Source organism: Boleophthalmus pectinirostris, unplaced genomic scaffold (assembly GCF_026225935.1).
Source record: "Boleophthalmus pectinirostris isolate CB_2022bp ecotype Guang Dong unplaced genomic scaffold, ASM2622593v1 HiC_scaffold_19, whole genome shotgun sequence".
Lineage (NCBI taxonomy): Eukaryota > Metazoa > Chordata > Actinopteri > Gobiiformes > Gobiidae > Boleophthalmus > Boleophthalmus pectinirostris.
Window position 1 is genome coordinate 1886469 of NW_026571140.1, and position 20633 is coordinate 1907101.

Genomic DNA, 20633 nt, shown 5'->3' on the forward strand with positions numbered 1-20633 from the left:
CTAGAGCTCTGCAGCAGCTAAACCTGCACCACCAGACTGTACATGTGCCTGAGCTCCTCCACACACTCTGAACTACACCAGACTGCACATGTGCCTGAGCTCCTCTCTATACTCTGTACTATACAGAATAATCATCCAGTGGACCAGAGCTGTACGTCGTGCAGTCTGAGTCCAGGTTGACCTCAGAGAATTTAAGTTTTCAAAATAAATAAATACAAAATAAATAAATAATAATAATAATTTATTAATAATTAATTTAATGGAAAGGTGCTGCTAAATGAAATACCACATGTTGCAAACATTATAATTCTGCATTTCTCAGGAAACCAAATGTGTGCATTTTAAAGTTCCATTTTCTCCATTTTCCATTTTCAGTAACATTGTTCTTTGATTGCTCCTGCAGTAAAAAAAAAAAAAAACACTGTCAGTCCTGTCACATTTATCCAGACCGCTGACTGAAACTTCTTGTCATATATAGTTAGAATTTTTGAGAGTTCAGGTCAAAGAGGGGGAAATGAGAATAGTTCTAATGTGATTTCATCTTGACATTTCATCAAATCTTGTTTTGCTCCTCACTTTAGGTCACCTACAACTAAAACCATGAACCTAAAAGTCCTCTCTCTGATCTGAACTCCATCACCTGCACCAATCCTGAATCAGTGCTAGTGCAGCCTCTGCAGCTCAAGGAAGGAATTCTGGAGGCTCTGAGCTTTCACATGAGACATGGCCTGTCCATGTGTCTTCAGTGTCCAGTTTGGCACTGGCTGCTTCACTGTGAGTGCAGTTCATTTCAAACCAGTAATAGAGCCCCTTACAAACCTGTTTTAATTACAAACTTGTTTTAAATGGATAGATTTTGTTCTATGTGCCAAACCCGTCTTTCAAGATTGAATACTTTTAATATCAGTAATAGGCCTAAAATGATGCAGTCCACTTTAAGACCTGGTTTAGTCCTGGATTAGACCTGGAATAGTCCTGTTACTGTACTCAGAAAGCCAAATCTTCTCTTCTCTGGTATTTGGTGTGAAATGTTTTAGAGCCTCTGACCCATTTAAAAAAAAAAACATAACTCAACTTTAACCTCAACTTTACCAAACATGCTTCTCAGTCTCTTCCTCTGTGTTTCAGTGTTGGCACTCTTTCCGATGCCCACTCTCTGTTGGCACCCGGTCCTTGGACATGGCGGGCAGGAGCAGAGGCAAACTGAAGAGGGAGATGATGAACACGGTGGACAGCAGGCTCAAGATGGCAGCGCCCACGGAGCTGCCGAAGGAGACGGGGAGGGCGTGCTCCAGGAGCCAGGGCCTGCGCACCAGCATGTCCTGCTCCAGCGCCTGCATCTGTGTGTGGGTGCCCAGGATGGCGCATACGTGGAAGAGCTGGTGGCTGTGGCCTGCAGGGGGAGTCAGACAACCACACTTTAATAGCTGGTTCTGAGCAAATGTTCTAAGACTTTTTAAATAGCTGAGTTTGAGAGGACAACACGACATTTATAAGATAATATTCAACGGGAAGCTTAAAGATCCCTTATTACACTGTTTTCTGATCTATGCTTGAATGTCATTTCCTCATCACAAACACACCTGGAGTTGTGTTTCGTTTTATTCACACATTTAACACACAAACCAGCACATTTAGGCTGAGTTCTTCTCTCAGTCAGAAAATACTCATTTGCATCATTTCAGACCTGGAATTGCCAATCTCATCTGAACAAAAGGTAAAAGGAGCTGTTCACTTGAAAACCACTGCTTCATGACATCTCAACAAAGCATTTTGAACTTTGGGGTTAGTTAGTTAGTTAGTTAGTTAGTTAGTTCCATCACCGCCATTAGTGTGAACCTAGATCTAAAACCATATTGTTGTTGACTTAATATAAATGGGGGTGTATTGCCATGGAGACAAGGAGGTCAAGGACAAGTAACAGCTCAGATCCGTGCTGAGCCGAGCCCAGACATCGAACTGAACGTCTTTAGAGGTATTTTAGAACAACAAAAACAGCTGTAATTAAATAAAAGCTAAACAGATGCCAGACTTTCCTGGCAGTAATAAGAGTTCACTTAGAGAAAAACTTGGAGCAGGACCAAACCAAATCTACATCAGGATTAAACTGGGCTCAAACCAGTAGAGGGTGTGTGAACACACCCCTATTGAAGTTTCCATTTAGAAACTGCTTTAAAATGCGGTGGTGATAGTGAGTGTGAGTTCAGTGTGACTGGCCGTGCCCTCTGTCAAACTGCACTACACTTATTCATTAAACAGTGGCTGTTGCTAATGATTGGCCTGGAAAGACTTTGAACTGATACACAAATATGAGTGGGTTATGCATAAAAAGACTTTCATCAGTCAGTGGTTCATGCACATGACGATGGTGATGTTTGAAAGTCAATGTGGAGTTTAATGATTGTTTGGGACAGAAGGAAGGAGCAGCTCTGTTGCCTTCCACTACTGTACTCCACTGCACTAAAGTTCAACATGCAAATGTGACTTACACTGTCAGAACAAATGTGACATTCAGACATTTGGAACAATATAAAGAATAAACTTCTAGCCATTTGGGTTTAGTCTTATACACAGTTTAGGACTTGACTTGTGACTCTAAAAACGAAGATTCCTTCTCACCCCAATTTCAATAAAATTGTATTTTGTCTACTTCACAAATAATAATGTCATCAATATTCATTCCTCAGCGTAAAAATAGAGACATTTAAGGGGCCCATATTGTGCCATTTTCTGATCACAAACAAACAGACCTGGAGTTATGTTTTGTTTCATTCACACATATTTAACACACAAATCCTGCATGCTTATGTGTTCCTCTCTAAAACTGAAAACACTTGGTTTCTCCTTGTGATGTCATTAAGGATTATTACAGGAAGTGCTCCACTGTGTTTACTCCATACACTTTCACTAGAATCATTTGGATGATTTCAGATTTGCCTACTTTAAAGTTACAGCTATTGTTTTAACCTCACTGAAAGCATTTCACTCTTTGGTGCCGATCCGACAGGTTATTACAGCTGCTTTCTATTGTCTCAACTGTACAAAAAGTAAAACAAAAATATTCAAAAATAGCAACAACTGAAGGTTTTTCTTGAGTATTTCAGGGAATATCAGTTCAACTGAGGCAAAAAATAAATAAATAAATAAATAAATACATAAATACATACAAATATAAAACACAACTCCAGGTGTGTTTTTGAGGAGGTTCCAACATTAGAAATGGCTTAATGCTCACAAGAGTCTGTTTCTCTTGGAATACACGGTCTTAATCATTGTCATTAGGCTATTCTAATGGACAAACTCTGTGGTGAATTGAGGCGTTTTGTCTCCTGAGGGCTACCGTAGCTGTAGTTTTTCCCTGTATCACTTGCACAGTTGTGTGGTCACATGTGAGTGTTAAAGGGCTTTCATTTGGCCCAGACACACATCTGTCTGTAAGTATTGTAATGTAACAACATGTTATCTTCCTCTGTGTGCGCATATGAGGCACTTGAAGCGTTTTATCCTTGAAATATACAACTAAAATATGACGCTAATAGCGCTAGCATGTCTGAAGGATTCTAGGAAGTCTGTGCTTGTCATTTTCCAAACGCACTCCAATCCCAACAGAACTCTGACTCTGACCAGTGCAGGAGCTGGACTTTACACTCTGATCATTCACATCAGAGAGAGACATTTTAGGTTTAAACCAAACTGGCAACTCAAATGAGAGAGTCATGTGAGGCTCATTGTGCTTTCTGGAACCAAAACACCAAATTATAACATAAACAACTTGTTCGTCATATCCAGTGTTTTTTGTGATTAATAATGATTAGAATAGTTCTTAGTTACAGCTGTGTTTGATCTGAACATTGGATCTGGAGACACAGTTAAAACATGTTTATGGAATTTAAAACCTAAATCTTACGTACAGTTCCTTTAGTTTTTTTTTTTTTTTTTTTCCCAAACTCCTGTCCTACGCAGTATATTGGAACTGATGCTAACTGTAGGCTCTGCTCTGTCTGATGCTTTATTAGACTTGAATCTGAGTTTTGGTTTACCAAAATTTGACCATAAAGCTGGACTTACAGCTGTTTTGTGCTGTTAAAGTCTCTCACACGTACAACTAGAAAAGCAGTCAGAGAGCGCAGACCTCCACCAAGGACTACCCCCATTTTTTATATACATTGCGATAAAATCAGTCTTCTGGATCAGATCCAGATCAGCCTTTGGAATATGAAAGAGGATCCCATTGTCCATCCCTGAGTCTAATTTCATGGGGTTTGGTCAATAATTAAAGGTTGTATAGAGGATTTTCCAAGGAACGAGAAATCCAGCAACTGTTTGTCCTTTTTCAAATGTTGCGCATGCGTGAAAACCACCCCCCCCCCCCCCCCCCCCCCCCCCCCCCCCCCCCCCCGCCCCCCCTATAACTCCTACGTAGAAACGCCTCCTCCCGCCTCCTCCTTACGCCAGAAACAGGTTGATTTACAGCCGGTGAGCTGCACATGACTTGTAAACAACTAACTACAGTGTTGGTTAGGCAAGACGGAGAAGTGAGGAGGGGGGGAGGGGGTGTGCGGACATTTCGTTCGCGGACGAGAAGTGAGGAGCAGGGAGAAGAGCGGAGCAGGAGAGAGGAGAGGGAGAGAGGAGAGGGGAGAGAGGAGAGAGGAGAGAGAGGAGAGAGGAGAGAGAGAGGGAGCGGTGCGCGGAGATTCCGTGCCCGGAGAAGTGAGGAGCAGGGGGAAGAGTGGATCGGGCAGTGGGGACAGGAGCAGGAAAGGGGAGCAGAGAAGAGTGCGCGGAGATTCAGTGCGAATGAACTAGCTACAACACACAGCAGCAAGCGGACTCTTTCTTTGCCTTGAAAATGACGTTTTCAGACATAGGATATCGCTTTCGTGTCCTGAAAAACGTTTGTCTATCTCTTGGAAATAAAGTACGTTTTCATAATAAGCTGAAGTTTCCTGTCCAGGAGTAATTTGTGGACCAGTGCGTCAGTCTTTAGACCCTGCGTCTGCTTCAGTTGCGCCATCGCTGGAATGAATCTTCAAGAATCACCTTAGTTTGGCTTCGCTGCTTTTCCCCTTGTCTTCTTCTTTCAGCGACCTCAAAAACGGACTTTCTTTTGCGGCGAACTGCTCCTGGATTCTTGTCGCCATTGCAACAAACTTTGTGCGAACTGCGAGGAAGATATAGGTCAAAAAAAGCCGCTAAGAACTGTTGCGTTGGTGGAGTAAACAGCGTCTGTGCGTCTTGCGTCTGTGGACTGCGTGACAGGTGTACGTAAACCACGTACCGGCGGCGCAGGCAAGTCAGTTACACTAGAAACGTAGGGAGATTGATTGACAGCCTGTCAGCTAACAGATAACGAGGCAGTGTCGTTATGTATTGGCAAATGTTTAGCCCCACCACGTCCAGAGTTGATGAATTTTTATTCTCTTTTTTTTGGTCATCATAATTACAAGGCTACTGCACCTCTATAATCTATCACTGACAATTTGAAACAAAAAAAAATCCTCCATACAACCTTTAACCGAGATATTGAGAAACTAAATTTTTGGCCCCATTTACCACAATGTTAACTAAAATTTCAAAGTGATCCAGAATCCAGGATTTCTTCTGGATCACCCCCAAAATGAAATCAGTTCTTCCTTTTCACATTTCCAACAAATCCTGAAAATTTCATCAAAATCGGTCCATAACTTCTTGAGTTATGTTGCTAACAGACAAACAGACAAACAAACAAACAGACAAACAGACAAATGCCGGCAAAAACATAACCTCCTTGGCGGAGGTAATAATTACAGTCGCAACTAGTTATTAGCAACCCGATTTCAGTTAGTCACTCTCACTTTTTCTTTTTTTTTTTTTTTAAATCAAAGATCTAAACAGGACCGCTCTGATCACCAGCTCCTGAAAATGTGTTTAAATCCATTTTGTATTTTTGATTGAGTTTTCAGATTATCTTAAAACCTTTTGGCAGTGTTTGCTCATGCGTTCATTGTGTCACCGTTATACCTGGCGGCAACATTCCACTATAGAGACACATGTAGAGCACCTCCTGTGTGATGTCAAGTGTCTTTACTAACATTATCGATGTACGCTATGTTCATTTGTTTTTGTGATTGATGTTGCAGACTCACCGATGTAGTCGAAGCTTCCAGGGGCCAGGCGCTCTGGGAAACGTGTGGAGAACAGGAAGCCGGTGAGGAAGGCCAGGCCGATGTGGTAAACGTGTATCAGGTTTGTGTTATTGTGAGTGCAGCCGTCATCTGTGCACAGGAACACCTGAGGACAGGGAGCAGGTCAGAGCATCTCAAACAGCACGCATAGGACCAGTGACACTACTGTCAACACCTAAAATGTACTCAAGAGTAATGTTACTTCAGAATAATATGACTCCGGTTTAAAAGTAGTGATCCAACTCAAGTAAGAGGAACAGATATTTGGAAACTACTGCTCATGTAAGAGGAACTTTAGGTGTAACTGTTTAGACATGACATCAGACAAAACATGAATGAAATAATACACAAAATCTGGTGTTTTCAAAGAGTAGACCACAATACAAAATCAGTCATATCTGAATAAGCAATGCAAGTCCAAACTAAATTTATATCTCAAGTACGGGGAATGTTCAGTTGTGACATGACAGCAGAGGTGCATAGGAGACAATGTACTTGTGGAGAAGAACCGTTATTTCAAATAGAGGCACTGCATTTTGTATGATCCAACATGGATTCTTCTCAGCCAGTACAATATTTGATATTTGTGCATCTGGCCCTTAACCAATATCTATTCTTATTAATATCAAGTTTTTAAAATCTATAGGCCCAAAGATTGAATGAAAGGAACACTGAAAACACATCAGATATGCTGGATATCTAAACCAATATTGCCAAGGCAATGTCTTAAAAACAAAAGAACACCACCTCTTATAATGGAAATAAAATATTCAGCCTGTAGAGGGCTTCATTTAATAGACACTCTGAAAATCAAAGTGAAATAATAATGTGGCAGGCCAGTCCAGGACCTACTGCACCAGCGTGGGGTCTGACAATGGGTTCAAGGATTTCATCCTGATACCTAATGACAGTCAGACTGCTGTTTTCTAGCTGATAGAGGTCTATGTGTCCCTCTATGGATCTGCCTTCCCAGACCATAGAGGCAGCAGAACATTCTCTTTGTCTTCTCCAGACTCTTTCACGTCTATCTCAGGGTGAACCTCATCTGTGAAAAGCACAGGACACCAGTGGAGGACTTGCATAGTTGTGGTCTAGAAAGGCCCATCTGTGCAACTTGTGTAGGGTTAAAAATTGGCCTCGTACTCCTAGTAGTGATGATCACTGTAGCCAAAGCAGCACTAGTGAAAAAACAGTCAAAAAAGACCAAGAGGGAGAAACTTGAGATGACCTCCACATGTAAAGGGTTTAGGGTTTGTCTCATTGTTGCCGCTCTAGTGCACCTGTTGTTTATTTTCATTAAAAGACGTGCCATTCTTTTGTTCCTAAGACATTGCCCTCTCCATATTTGCATAGATATCCAACATATATATATTTCACATTGAGATCTGATGTGTTTTTATAGTGTTCCTTTAATTTTCTGAGCGGTGTATTTAGTTTCATACATAAATAGACCTCTGATGTTTTATTAGCAAAAAATGTGTGTGCAGTGTTCCCCATATATTTGCTAGTTTTAATTGTGGTGGCACAAATACTTCTGAGCATTTTTTTAAATCTCCTATCATTTGTTAAGGGTGAATATCACTACTTAGTTAATATAGTATAGAGAGACAGCTCGGCCTCGTGTCTTAATTAAAGCTATGCTTATGTAACTTATGCTTACGTGTGCTGCAGGTTTTAAAAGCTCGTCTCTTACCCTGTAGAACAGAGGAATGCTGTCAAACAGGTACGGATAGGCAAACGCCACCACGCGCACAGCCTTACTTAAATTTGGACTTGGCTTCTCCGGAAACCTGCAAACAAAGGAGAAGGTCAGGGAATGTCTGCTCACTGTTACATAAAGATAATGTTCTAGACTATTCTGAGCAAGACACACACATAACACATGTTATTATTGGCTGAAATAAATAATGGAAAATAGATTTCCTAACAGAATTTAAATAAAGTACAACATATTAATATTAGTAACCTATACAAGAAATCGTAAAAAAGTATTTTTAGAATTTACTAGTGAGGTAAGAGTATAATTTTAGTTTAATTTGAACTTGATGTAATTAAAATTAAAACATTAAATACATTTTCATTCAGTTTCAAAGGACAGACATACAAATGAGACAAACTAAATCAAATATTATATTGTCAACAAGAGGAACCAAAACATTACTGGTGCTTTTTTGTCAGTTAGTGAAATTATCCATTTATTGTAGGTTTACTGTAGCTCTCTGTTCAGTCATGTTTACATAGAAGATAAAACAGTGAGAACATTATCTGTGTCCTGTGTGTGCGTCCTGTGTGTGTGTCCTGTGTGTGCGTCCTGTGTGTGTGTCCTGTGTGTGCGTCCTGTGTGTGCGTCCTGTGTGTGTCCTGTGTGTGTCCTGTGTGTGTCCTGTGGGTGGAGGTGAGCTGAGGTGACAGGCAGGTCAGGACAGGAACACCGTCGGCTTTGGCCATAGGCCATTGGACACTCCTCAGTCACTCTTATGAAACCACCAAACACTCCCAAATGTGTCACTCTTTTATTCAGCTTCATTTTCTTACTTTTGACTTGTTGACATTTTCCGATGTAGGAATCTAGAGCTAACCTGTGACCTCTGGCAGTGGGTCCAGGAAAGTGGTCTATTTACTTTGAAGAAGAATAGATTTTTAAATTCTCTTGAACATTTTCAAGTTGGAATGCAGCAGAGTCAGAAGCTGTTTTCGTAACACAGGCAGAGCACGCAGACTGCACATATGAAACAATCAAGAGGCCACAGTCACAGGCAAAACAAGCTCAGCAAAATGTGTTTACCTCTTCACAGAGTCCTGATTATAGTGAAGGAAGGGCAGGCCCAGTCTGAACAGGAAACACACAAGTGAAGAACACAGTTAGGGTCTAGATAATAGAGCCCGACCGATATATCGGTTGGCCGATATTATCGGCCGATATGAGCAACTGGAAAATATGCTTGCTGATAGGGGCCGATATTTCACGTGGGCATGTTATACCTCGTTAAAAAGTTTAGACTCTCTACATTCTGTTCATTTAATCCAATTTACAGACAGATAAATGTTCTAATATGTGGCTCCGCGTCAGTATTTATCTGCAGAGTCATTTGTCAGTGTGTGTGTCCGTACTGTCCCTGAACACACCCCCAGAGTCACGTGTGTTTGTTTACACCCGCAGACATAGATCCAAACACTGAGATTATATTCTTTTTACGGACAATCGGTTTGAGTCTGGATTAAAAGGACATTTATTAGTGTAGACTTGTGATGTGAGGAGGAGCCTGTGTGAGCGGTGAGTGTTGGAAATACATCGACTTTGAAGCTAGTTTTGGTTCGTTCTGATAGGTAAGCGAATAGCTGCTGTCGCTCTCACACATAAACAGGCTGTTTTCTTTTGGCCTATTGTAAAGTGACTATATTGGCCGTATATTTGATACTGGACCTGCACTGATATGTAAATGAGCTGTGAATAGACGTGTGAATGATGAAATTTGCGCATATAATTAATTACCGCGGCACGCAGCATTTACAGCTAAAGGCTAATAGCGATTGTTTATTTACTAACTAGCCTAGTAGTGATGAGTCGGTCGCGAACGAAGCAGCTCTTAGATCCGGCTCTTTGAAGCGAACGACGGGAGCCTGATCCTTATTGGGAGCCGTGTTTTCTCTTTCTCTCACTTTTTTTCTCTTCACGCCGTGCAGACTCGTGGTAGACTGACAGCCGCTAAAAACGAAACTTTCAAAAATATGCGTGTGCATAGGATAGAAAAAACGTGCATTAATATATTCAGCATAAAATAAATAAACCAGGACTAATCTTGGGGTCGAGAGAGGGAGAGAGATAGAGACCGAGTATGGTTCAGTTCTTGTTTAGTCCTGCTTTAGACCTGCCTTAGACCTGCTTTAGTCCTATGACATATCATGTAAAGAGGCAAAATAACAATAAATGTTGCCTAAATAAACCCAGTTTAAAAACCACCAGAGCCAAACCTAAGGTTTTTTTTTAATAATTCAAGACTTACAGTGAATTTATCCATCACTAAATATATCGGCGTTTATATCGGCTATCGGCAGCCCCAACCCCCATTATATCGGTATCATATCGGCAACAACAAAATCCATATCGGTCGGGCTCTACTAGATAATGCTAGAATGTGCATACAGTTGGTTCTGGGATAAATACATTATATAGAGGTTATATGTATAACTGAATACTGTCCCACAGAACAGTGACACAGTAACTCTGTCAGAGCTGTCCCCTGTTTGTGAGTACAGCATTAAACACCACAAAAACACAATGTAAATGTATAATATTTATGGGTGGAAACTGTTTTAAAGTTGCACTTTAGTCGTACATTACATTATTACATTTATTCAGTTCCAGGTGTTTTTGTTGTGAATGGACTCCACAGATCTGATCTATAACTTTGATGGTGATGCCTCCTGCTTGTCGTCATGGAGATGGATATATTCATTGGCATACAGTGGAACATTACAGACATTGCAAACCAGTAACATCCCAATGGAAACAATCAGTTGGTAAACCCTTCTGTAAAAAGTTACATAGTGAACCTTTAATCCTTTTAAATAAGACTATAAATGACGGCTCTTTTTGTGAACATTGTAGTCTATTTAGTGTCTTAAACTGTTCAACATTTTCCTTAAAAGAGCACATTAACACAGGTTCATAAGTGTGAGTGTGTTGTAGGACGTGTGGTGGTACCTGGAGTAGCAGGCCAGGCCGGTGGACAGGATGCTGTTGCACACAGCGATGGGGATGAAGTATTGGTGGAAGGAGCTGTTGACCCACTTGTCCGGGAACACGTAGAACGAGTAGCTGATGGCCGAGCCTGCAGCACAGCATAGAGCCAATCAGATGTGGTTTTGGTAAGAAGCATCTGCGTTAGTGGATGTGTGTCCAGTCATGCGCTGGTGTTCCCCTGTACAGGACAACTAGAGATGGCTGAAAAATCATCTACCTTATATGATGTTTGAGGATATGCGGCAATAGAAGAATATTGAACAGTGACATTGTCCAACTGCTGAAAAAGAGTTGGCTGTCATTATTACAGTTAGAGCTGAAAAAACAGTCAATATTTTTTAACAAATTTGCAAAGGCCAAGACCATTAACATTTGGATCTCAGAGAAGACTGAATCTGAACTTTAAACTAATCCAAGAATCCGATGCTTTTCAGAACATGTTTGTAGTGGTCGGAACTATAGGCTTAAGCAACTTTTATAATATAGGATATTTTAGTTTTATTGCTGAGGAGAACATGCACAAATCATCAATAGATTTTTTGCCATTGCGTCCATTCAGATTGTGTTTTTGATTGTAATCTTAGTGTGTGTGTGTGTGTGTGTGTGTACCCAGGCTGTAGAAGCTGAGCGCTCCGTAGTCCCAGAAGAAGCAGATGTGGCGGGCGCGGGGAGACATGGAACTGAAGGTGTGGGCACAGCTGGAGGCCAGGGGGTACAGGCAGATGGAGATCAGGTACATGACCAACGGCCACGTGTACGAGTCCTGCCAGGCCGAGTACAGGAACACCACACTCACCAGCTTCCATAGAAAATACCTGAGACCACACACATGTATCTGAGCTCACAACATGCACCACTTTACAGAGGAGCTGTCATTTTGTCTCCTTCGCTTCAGGAGTTGTGGGACACTAACTTATTCACAATCACAGTAACTCGTACTTTGAGTAGTATTTTTCTTTCGTGCTTAAATTAACTTTAAAATTACTTTTTTTTTTTTTTTTACATTTCATGAACTTGATTTTTCTGTGTCCCCATATATGAGATAAACATGCCCAAATCAAATATAACTTTTACTGATAACAACTGTAATACTAATTTATTGTTAATTATAAAAACAATGGATATGATGTCCCATTTACATCATCTCTAACTAATGTAACCATAAAAAAATTATCGTATTTTCCGCATCATAGGGAGCACTCTTAAGTCTCCAACCCCATCACAAAACCACTGCGCCCCACAATCCAGAGCACCTATACACGAATCCACTCAGGTGTCCCAGCACGACTCAGTAAACTACAAAGCCGCACCACCCGCAGAGCACGCCAACACACACGGAGCAGACAGCGACCGCACAGCGAAACACACCCACAGACACACTCATCACTCCACGCCGACGAGGAACGAACCGAAAAAGCGAGCGCAATGTGCCACTTCTAGACACAACTGAACAACTGAGTCACTGCGAACACAGTGACAATCGAGCGGTCCCAGACAGCACCCTCCCTACACGCCACAACTGAACAAAGCCCAGAGTCACCGTGAACGCCACAAACAAAGTCCCACTGACCCATTTAACTGTTGTATGTGCAGTTTGTATGTGAAAAAAGTTTGAAAATAGACCATTCAATGACAGTGCGCTTTATAATCCAGAGTACCCTATAGTGGAAAATACAGTAGTAAAAACACTAGTGTACAGTACAGTGCATTTCAAGTCAGATCAAGTATTAACAGCAGTAATAAAAGCAGCAGATGGTACAATTATGTGGGTTCTAGTGCAAATGGTAAACAGTGCCAAAGGAATCTAGTGCAAGGTCTTTTTTTGAGGGGGGTCTGAGTCCAAGTGTTCTTTGGAGAGTTCTGTTCTTGAGGAGGTGTAGATTTCTAGCTTCCTGGCAGCCTTAGTTATGTTATATTTTGGTGTTTAAGACAATTATCCGATCAGAAAGAAAAACGAGCCTCATTCGGGTTGCCAGTTTCAGTGCTGAAATCCAGTTGGTTTAAACCTAAATCTGATCCGAATGGTCACTACCTAAACCTCAGCGCCTGCACCAGTCATGACTCAGCGTTAGTGCAGCCTCTGAAATCTGGAGGTTCTGACTTGGACTTGGAAACTTTGATGTGTCTGTGTCTGCAGGTTAAGGCTCTGGTGACACAGGTTCAGTTGTGATTGGAGTACATAAAACACTCAATGAGTAAAACAAATTCCTTACTCTTTAGATCAGGGGTGCTCACACTTTTTCAGCATGCGAGCTACTTACAAAATGAACAAGTCATAATGATCTACCTAATACAAAGCCAAACAAACTGCACTGAAACACTCTGTGCCCCTTTTTTGGACCCTCCCCCACAGTTTGAGAACCTCTTCTTTAAGTGAACTTCCTCTGGCACTTTACACAAAACTGTGAAAAAAGTGAAGAAAGATTTTTAAACCAGTTATTTTAAAGTTCCAAACTGGAGTTACATTCTTTACTGGTTTTGCAGTGATATTTACCAGCCTCTGCACGTTTACCAAACCAAACACACATCATGACAAACACAGATGCATTTGTGCGCTGTTGTTAGACAAACTTCAGCCAAATGTGGCAGTAGGTCTGTTCTGTAGATCCGCTCTATGCTGTAGACCTGCTTTGTGCCAACACTGGAACACAAATTTAGACTGGTTTTTGCTTCACGTTTGGTCTTGCTCTTCTAATCAGCGCACTGTGGGAGGGGCTTGTGTTCGCTGTACGCAGGAAGGAGCGAGAGCGTGAAAAGGCGAGGGGCGGCGTGCTGACGTGAGGCAGATGGACAGGTAGGATGTTTAGGAAGTTGAACCTGCCCTGTGATGCACGCTGGTACACGAGGGCACACGCTGTTGCAGACGAGCCGTGCATAGGGAGCGTGTGTGTTTGTGATGCGCCGTAGAGTCTCCGCGGGTTTCAAATGAGCGCACAGGCTGCACTGAGACGCCCCACACGCTCCTGCACCCGCTACAAGTTTATTACCAACAGCAGCGGCCGGAATGAAATATGATCACACTTGTTGAGTGTCAGACCTCGAGTGAGAGACAAGACCGAGTCCAAACGCGAGTCTGAGACAAGACACGGAGATCTACCCACACGACCTTGGAGATCGACTGGTAGATCGCGATCGACGTATTGAACACCCCTGCTTTAGACACTGATTACCAAACAGTGAGAAGGTTCGATTCCCATATCGTGTGAGGCCTTCCCATGGTCACAGGGCTCTCCAAACTATGAGCCCCTCAGACCCCCTGCAGAACTGGCCCAACTGATCATATGCAAAATGTTTTTACTTCAAATTGAATTAATTCTACTTCTGTTAGCTCAATAGCATATCATTGCATTGTGATACAGACCTAAAATTACTGCTCCGATCCTAATAAAAGCTTCTATCAGTATTGGCTCTATTAAAGCTGTGTAAAATGCATCCTCTGTGACTCACTGTATCTGCGACTCACCCTGTGGCCCTCACATTCAAGTACATTTCAATATGCAGCTCTCGGTGAAAAACGTTTGGACATCCCCGGTGTAAGATCTAGGCTTGTCAGTATATTTTGCAACATTTCATGGCGTTTGTAGACTGAACAGATGCTAACAGGCTAACAGTTCCACAGTCAGCCCGGAGCAGCTTCCCTTCAAATTTTAAACCTCCTATTTTCACTCACTTTGTCTGCCACAGCTTAATTAGAGACACATCCGTTAACCCTAATGAGAGAGGAGCTGTCTGTCTGTGCGTGTGTGTGTGTGAGCAGCTCATTAGCCCCGGCTTCTTTTCCTCGTCACTGAGCACTTTAATTGTGGCGACTGCAGTGAGCGCCTCCAGTTCTGTTGGACTCATTAGCGGCCGGCCCCCGAGCAGCTTGGGCCCCTGACACCGCAGTAGACAGAGCACATAGGTTCATCGTTCATGTGACTATGGAGCACAGCAACAATTACTCATAGTTGTGTTTTGACTCTTTCATGATCGTTTGAGCAATCCTGAACCGATATTTTGCTTGGGGTTCTGCATGTATGTCTTTGGTGAAATGTTCAACAGTTCTCCTGGTGTAACAGTGGTATGTTTTGGCTGTGAGATGGTGGTCCTCCCTTCTTCGGTGTCCGTCTGTGTGCCCAAAAATATGTATGCGACTACTTGAGGAGCCAAAGCATTTGTGAGAGCTAGTACCTCGTCAGTGAAAATACCAACTTTCTCCACAACTTCCACTCTAACCTTAAAGCCGGGTTAAGGTCGGGATCAGGAAGGGAATATAAATCAATGTAATGGAAATGGAAAGTGAACATGTTTGTGCAGGTGCTGGTTCCATAGATCCAAACAAAGCCCATCACACTCACAATAGTGTTACTACGAGGAGAAGGTTTGGAGTTCAGTGTGTGTTGGCGCGTGGTGATGTTTTGGTGTGCGATGGGCTTCATTCTGTCATTTGATGTACATTTATTTAATTAACAGACTATCTTGATCTAAAAGAGAAAAGATGCTCTGAAAAAAGATGGTCACGTTGGTCATTTTTGTATTACTTCAAATGTAGGGCTGGACGGTGTGCTTGAATTGTGGTCTCATCTCTGCCGTTCTAGTCATATCTTCTTGATTCACTATCTCTGTTTCTCTATTTCTCTCGATCTCTATTTAATTCAGAAGATGCTACAAATTAGATCTAATGAGGATTAGTTTGCATCATTAGTTGCATCATAAGTAAGTAAACTGGCACTGTAAAAGAAAGCCTTTAATAATTCTAAAAACCTCACGAGAACTTGAGACGATGTAAGTTTCAATCAGATGGATATCTGCTGCCTGATTGGGCCAGTTTTATTTATGGACCATAGAACAGATGTGATGTATAATCCAGCCAGTGTTGGGAAGGTGACTTTTAAAATGTATTCCCCTACACATTACAGATTGCATACCCCAAAATGTAGATTGTAACGTAATCCATTAAATTACTTAAATTAAATTACTTACTTAATTAAGTGAGTAACGTAATCTGAATACTTTGGGTTACTTGATTTGCTGTAGAGAAACAAAGACTCGGAAATCATAACATAAAATGTTTTGTTTGCTAAAAGAAAATAAAAAGCCCAGACTTTACTCAACCAAATTGAAAATATTATTGATAGAAAGAGGAGGAGACACGGCCCGCACAACATGGTTTAGTCTTAGTTTAGAACTGGCTTAGTCCTGGTTTAGTCCTGGTTTAGACCTGGTTTACTCCTGGTTTAGACCTGGTTTAGTCCTGGTTTAGTCCTGGTTTAGACCTGGTTTAGACCTGGTTTAGTCCTGGTTTAGTCCTGGCTTAGACCTGGTTTAGACCTGGTTTAACCCAAAATGTAAAAACAGGAAAATACCACAGTGTAATCCATTTATTTCAACCAAGTAACTGTAATCCAATTACCACTAACTGAAATAGTAACTGTAACTGAATACAGTTACTAATAATTTGTACTCTGATTACGTAACTCCGGTACATGTAATCTGTTACTCCACAACACTGAATCCAGCATCTGTCTGTCTGTATCTTATCTTTGGTGCCAGGCCTCCACAGTATCAGTGACAGTTTAAATTGTGGGCACAAACAGATGATACCAGACATACACGCCCTGCAGGATTCATGTGTTTCTAACTGTGATGTTATGTACAAATCACAACAGCCTCTGTCAGTGTGAGTGAGAGGTGTGGCCTTATGCAAGACACAAGTATGTGGATGACTATATTCAACATCTTGGCACATAGATGCTTGATCATTCAATTCAAATTCAAGTTTAGCTGCTTTTCTGTCATTCATTCAGTGAAGTAGGCTATAATAGTATCCACCTCAAAGCTGCCTGCCTTTCTTTCCAAAGTAATGTGACTTTGAATAAAAGTTCTTTTCATCAATAATAAGGCATGAGTTGTATTTATATTCAACCCAGTAGTATTGTTTACAGACATCACAATACACTATACATTTACTAAACAGATTTTTAAAAAATTTTACATTGTTCTTTTACTCTTTATAGTACATCATTCATTCACTCCATCACTTGGGGCTGGCAAACGTTTGCTGTAGCCATAGCTGCCCTGGGACAGACTGACAGAAGAGAAGTTGTGCCATCAACCCCTTTGAAATTCTATACAGCATTTAAATCAAACCTAGGAAAAGTACTCTCAAATCCAGAACTGAATTCAAATCATTTCAACCAAACACTAGATTTTAGCACTGTTCTCTGGCTGCCTTTTGTGCTGCGGAGTGTGCTGCGGAGTGTGCTGCGGAGTGTGCTGCGGAGTGTGTTGCGGAGTGTGTTGCGGAGTGTGTTGCGGAGTGCGGAGTGTGTGTTGCGGAGTGTGCGGAGTGTGCTGCGGAGTGTGTTGCGGAGTGTGCTGGAGTGTGTTGCGGAGTGTGCTGCGAGTGTGCTGCGGAGTGTGCTGCGGAGTGTGTTGCGGAGTGTGTGCGGAGTGTGCGGAGTGTGTGCTGCGGAGTGTGTTTGCGGAGTGTGTTGCGGAGTGTGTTGCGGAGTGTGCTGCGGAGTGTGTTGCGGAGTGTGCTGCGAGTGTGCTGCGGAGTGTGCGGAGTGTGTTGCGGAGTGTGTTGCGGAGTGTGCTGCGGAGTGTGTGCGGAGTGTGTTGCGGAGTGTGTTGCGGAGTGTGTTGCGGAGTGTGCTGCGGAGTGTGTTGCGGAGTGTGCTGCGGAGTGTGTTGCGGAGTGTGTTGCGGAGTGTGCTGCGGAGAGTGCTGCGGAGTGTGCTGCGGGAGGTACCATGTGGGCAGGAAGTGAGTCCAGATGTTGAGCGTCTCATTGGTCATCTGGAAGAGACTGAGGACACAGTCTGTGGCCGAGCTGCGAGGAGGCCGGTACCCAGACATGATGGAGTCCTCCTGAAAGACCTGAGAAGAACCAGGAGCAGAGGAGAGGATGATTAGGTCAAGGCAATCAAATGAAAATAGCCATTTGTATGATCGTAATTAGCAAACCTTAAAGACTGCTATTATTTAACAGTGAATAAAATCTGCCATGTGATTTTGAAAGTGTTAACTGTGTAGTTTAGACTAGTGTCACAGAACTAAATATCAAACTCTGTTTTGATATTAAGAGATAGCTTGATACTCAGTACCAATTTTGACACCAAAAATACATTTTTTAGAATGTAAAATGTAAATTTCAAAGTAATTTTGGTTTAATTTTGTTTAATATTATTATAGGTTCATATAATGGTTCTCCTAAGATAACTGTTGAGAAAATTTTTGACTACAACTTTTGTTCTTTTTACCCCAGTTTACCCGCATAGCAGTTTAGACCTCGAAATGTTCTGAAATATGTGTGATTTTTGCAAGTGGTTTCACAAAACCCTAGTGGAATTATATTTACTACAAACCTTACATATTTTTCCCTAGCTTTGAGCATTTTTGTGAAAACTTGGACATCACAAACAATATTGAGAGGTAAACATTCTATAACATAATAGTAATTATTATTTAGAGAATAAAGTTTGATCATCTTTATTTTGTTAAATTAACTGTGAAAACTGTGTCTCATCAGTGTTTGTGACTCAGTGCTTCTTCCTGTATTTTTCCTCAAGTCCCTTCAGTTTAAGGATCAGTTTGAATCTAATCAGCCTCTAGTCTGCCAGAGCGCGGCCCTGTGGAGACCGGTATGTCTGATGGAGTATGTTATTCTAATCTAGAAGGTAAACAGGATACAGAAATTCATACATTAAACACTGACATGAAGGAAAGCCCTCTTAATAACAACATGAATATTAATACATCTGTAGACTGTAACGGTTTATTGAAAAAGCACTGTCCCTTGTTTGGTATCAGCCATCACTGGTTGCAGCCTTAGTGTGTTTGTCCTCGTATGGAAACCCTGAAATACATGCTACTGTTTATGGACCAAAACTGTTACAATACTAAAGGCTATTAAAAGCTAGGAGTGGTTTCTCTTAACATAAGAATACAGCTTTATTTAAGTTTTTAAGTTTGATGGTCCTATAATGAATATATAGTAGATGGTGAATGTCCTGCAAGAGGGGGCATTTCTAAGTCAGATTTTGTAAATGATGACAGCTATAATACAATGCAGTATCATAGTGGAAATAGTCAATTTGCACTAAAATGCCCAATTACAACACAACTAAAAGTATAATGTAGTTATAGTTAGTTATACTTATAGTATAGTTTTATTGCATTCCTTTAATTTGATATGATGAATGTTACATCGTCTCACAACAACAATGATTTTGGGGTGTACTGTGCAGCTGGGGATCTCATATATTTACACGGATCTGTTGTTTGCGACATCAGAACAGTAAAGGACTTACTTTGGGCACCTCTTTGATGGACAGGACTGGAGGTAGTTTGATGAGGCTGAGCATGGTGAGTCGGTGCTGGTTGTTAGTCTGGCAGTTGGTCTTATGGTTGGTCCGGTTGTAGATACGGCGGTTGTTCTGATCGCTGGCCTTAATGTAGGTCTTGTTGCGTTTGGTCTGAATGTTTGTATGGTTGTTGGTTTGATTGTTGCCGTTAAGGTTGGCCTTGTTGTTGGCCTGGCTGTAGATACAATGGGTGGTCTGGTTGTTGGCTCAGTTGTAGATGTGGTTATTGGTCTGGTTGTAGACTTGGTTATAGATGCGTTTGTTGGCCCAGTTATTTGCCCGGTTGTAGATGTGGTTGCTGGTCTGGTTGTAGATGTGGTTGCTGGTCCGGTTGTAGTTGTAGATATGGTTGTTGGTCTGGTTGTAGATGTGGTTGGTTGGTAGATGTGGTTGCTGGTCCGGTTGTAGATGTGGTTGCTGGTCTGGTTGTAGATGTGGTTGTTGGTCTGGTTGTAGATGTGGTTGCTGGTCTGGTTGTAGATGTGGTTGTTGGTCTGGTTGTAGATGTGGTTGCTGGTCCGGTTGTAGATGTGGTTGCTGGTCCGGTTGTAGATGTGGTTGCTGGTCTGGTTGTAGATGTGGTTGCTGGTCTGGTTGTAGATGTGGTTGCTGGTCCGGTTGTAGATGTGGTTGCTGGTCCGGTTGTAGATATGGTTGTTGGTCTGGTTGTAGATGTGGTTGCTGGTCCGGTTGTAGATGTGGTTGCTGGTCCGGTTGTAGATATGGTTGTAGATATGGTTGTTGGTGTGGTTGTAGATACGCTCGGTGGTCTAGTTGTAGATACAGTCGTTGGTCTGTTTGTAGATGTGGTCGCTGGTCTGATGGTAGATATGGTTGTTGGTCCAGTTGTAGATGTAATCACCGGTCTGGCTGTTGGCCTGGTTGTAGATATGGTCACTGGTCTGATTGTAGATGTGGTCGATGGTCTGGTTGTAGATATGGTTGTTGGATGTGGTTGATGGTCCAGTTGTATATCTGGTTGATGGTCTAGATGTGGTCAGTGGTCTGGCTGTTGGTCTGGTTGTAGATGTGATTGCTGGTCTGGTTGTAGATGTAGTTGTTGGTCTGGTTGTAGATGTGGTCGATGGTGTGATTGTAGATGTGGTCGATGGTGTGGTTGTAGATGCGGCCGCTGGTCTGATAGTTGTGAGTGTATGCACAGCGAGAGGTGACACTGAGACTGGCGACAGGTGGACTGTGTTTTTATACAGCGCTGTTGCCATGGCGGCTCCTGCTGGCCCCTCCCTCCCTTGTGTCATGAGTCCTGTACGGCGAGTTACCTGGCCCCACCCTTCCCTCTCGCTCCCTCCCTTCTTCCCTCTCTGTCTCTCACCCTCCCTGTGTCTCTTACTCTCTCTCTCCCTCTGTCATTCT

General features: G+C 42.1%; 1 protein-coding gene across 1 annotated transcript; it reads right to left on the minus strand.

Annotated features, from left to right (window-relative positions):
• Nucleotides 1-224: 224 nt before the first annotated feature.
• On the minus strand, nucleotides 225-19357 carry paqr5b (progestin and adipoQ receptor family member Vb). Its single transcript, XM_055155026.1, has 9 exons — nucleotides 19206-19357; nucleotides 17645-17772; nucleotides 11521-11726; nucleotides 10873-10999; nucleotides 8953-8997; nucleotides 7861-7957; nucleotides 6129-6273; nucleotides 1076-1393; nucleotides 225-397 (listed from the first exon to the last, which is right to left on the minus strand). Exons 1-8 carry the CDS (start codon nucleotides 19257-19259, stop codon nucleotides 1125-1127), a joined length of 1071 nt encoding a protein of 356 aa, XP_055011001.1. The 5' UTR covers nucleotides 19260-19357; the 3' UTR covers nucleotides 225-397; nucleotides 1076-1124.
• Between the last annotated feature and the right edge of the window lie 1276 nt (nucleotides 19358-20633).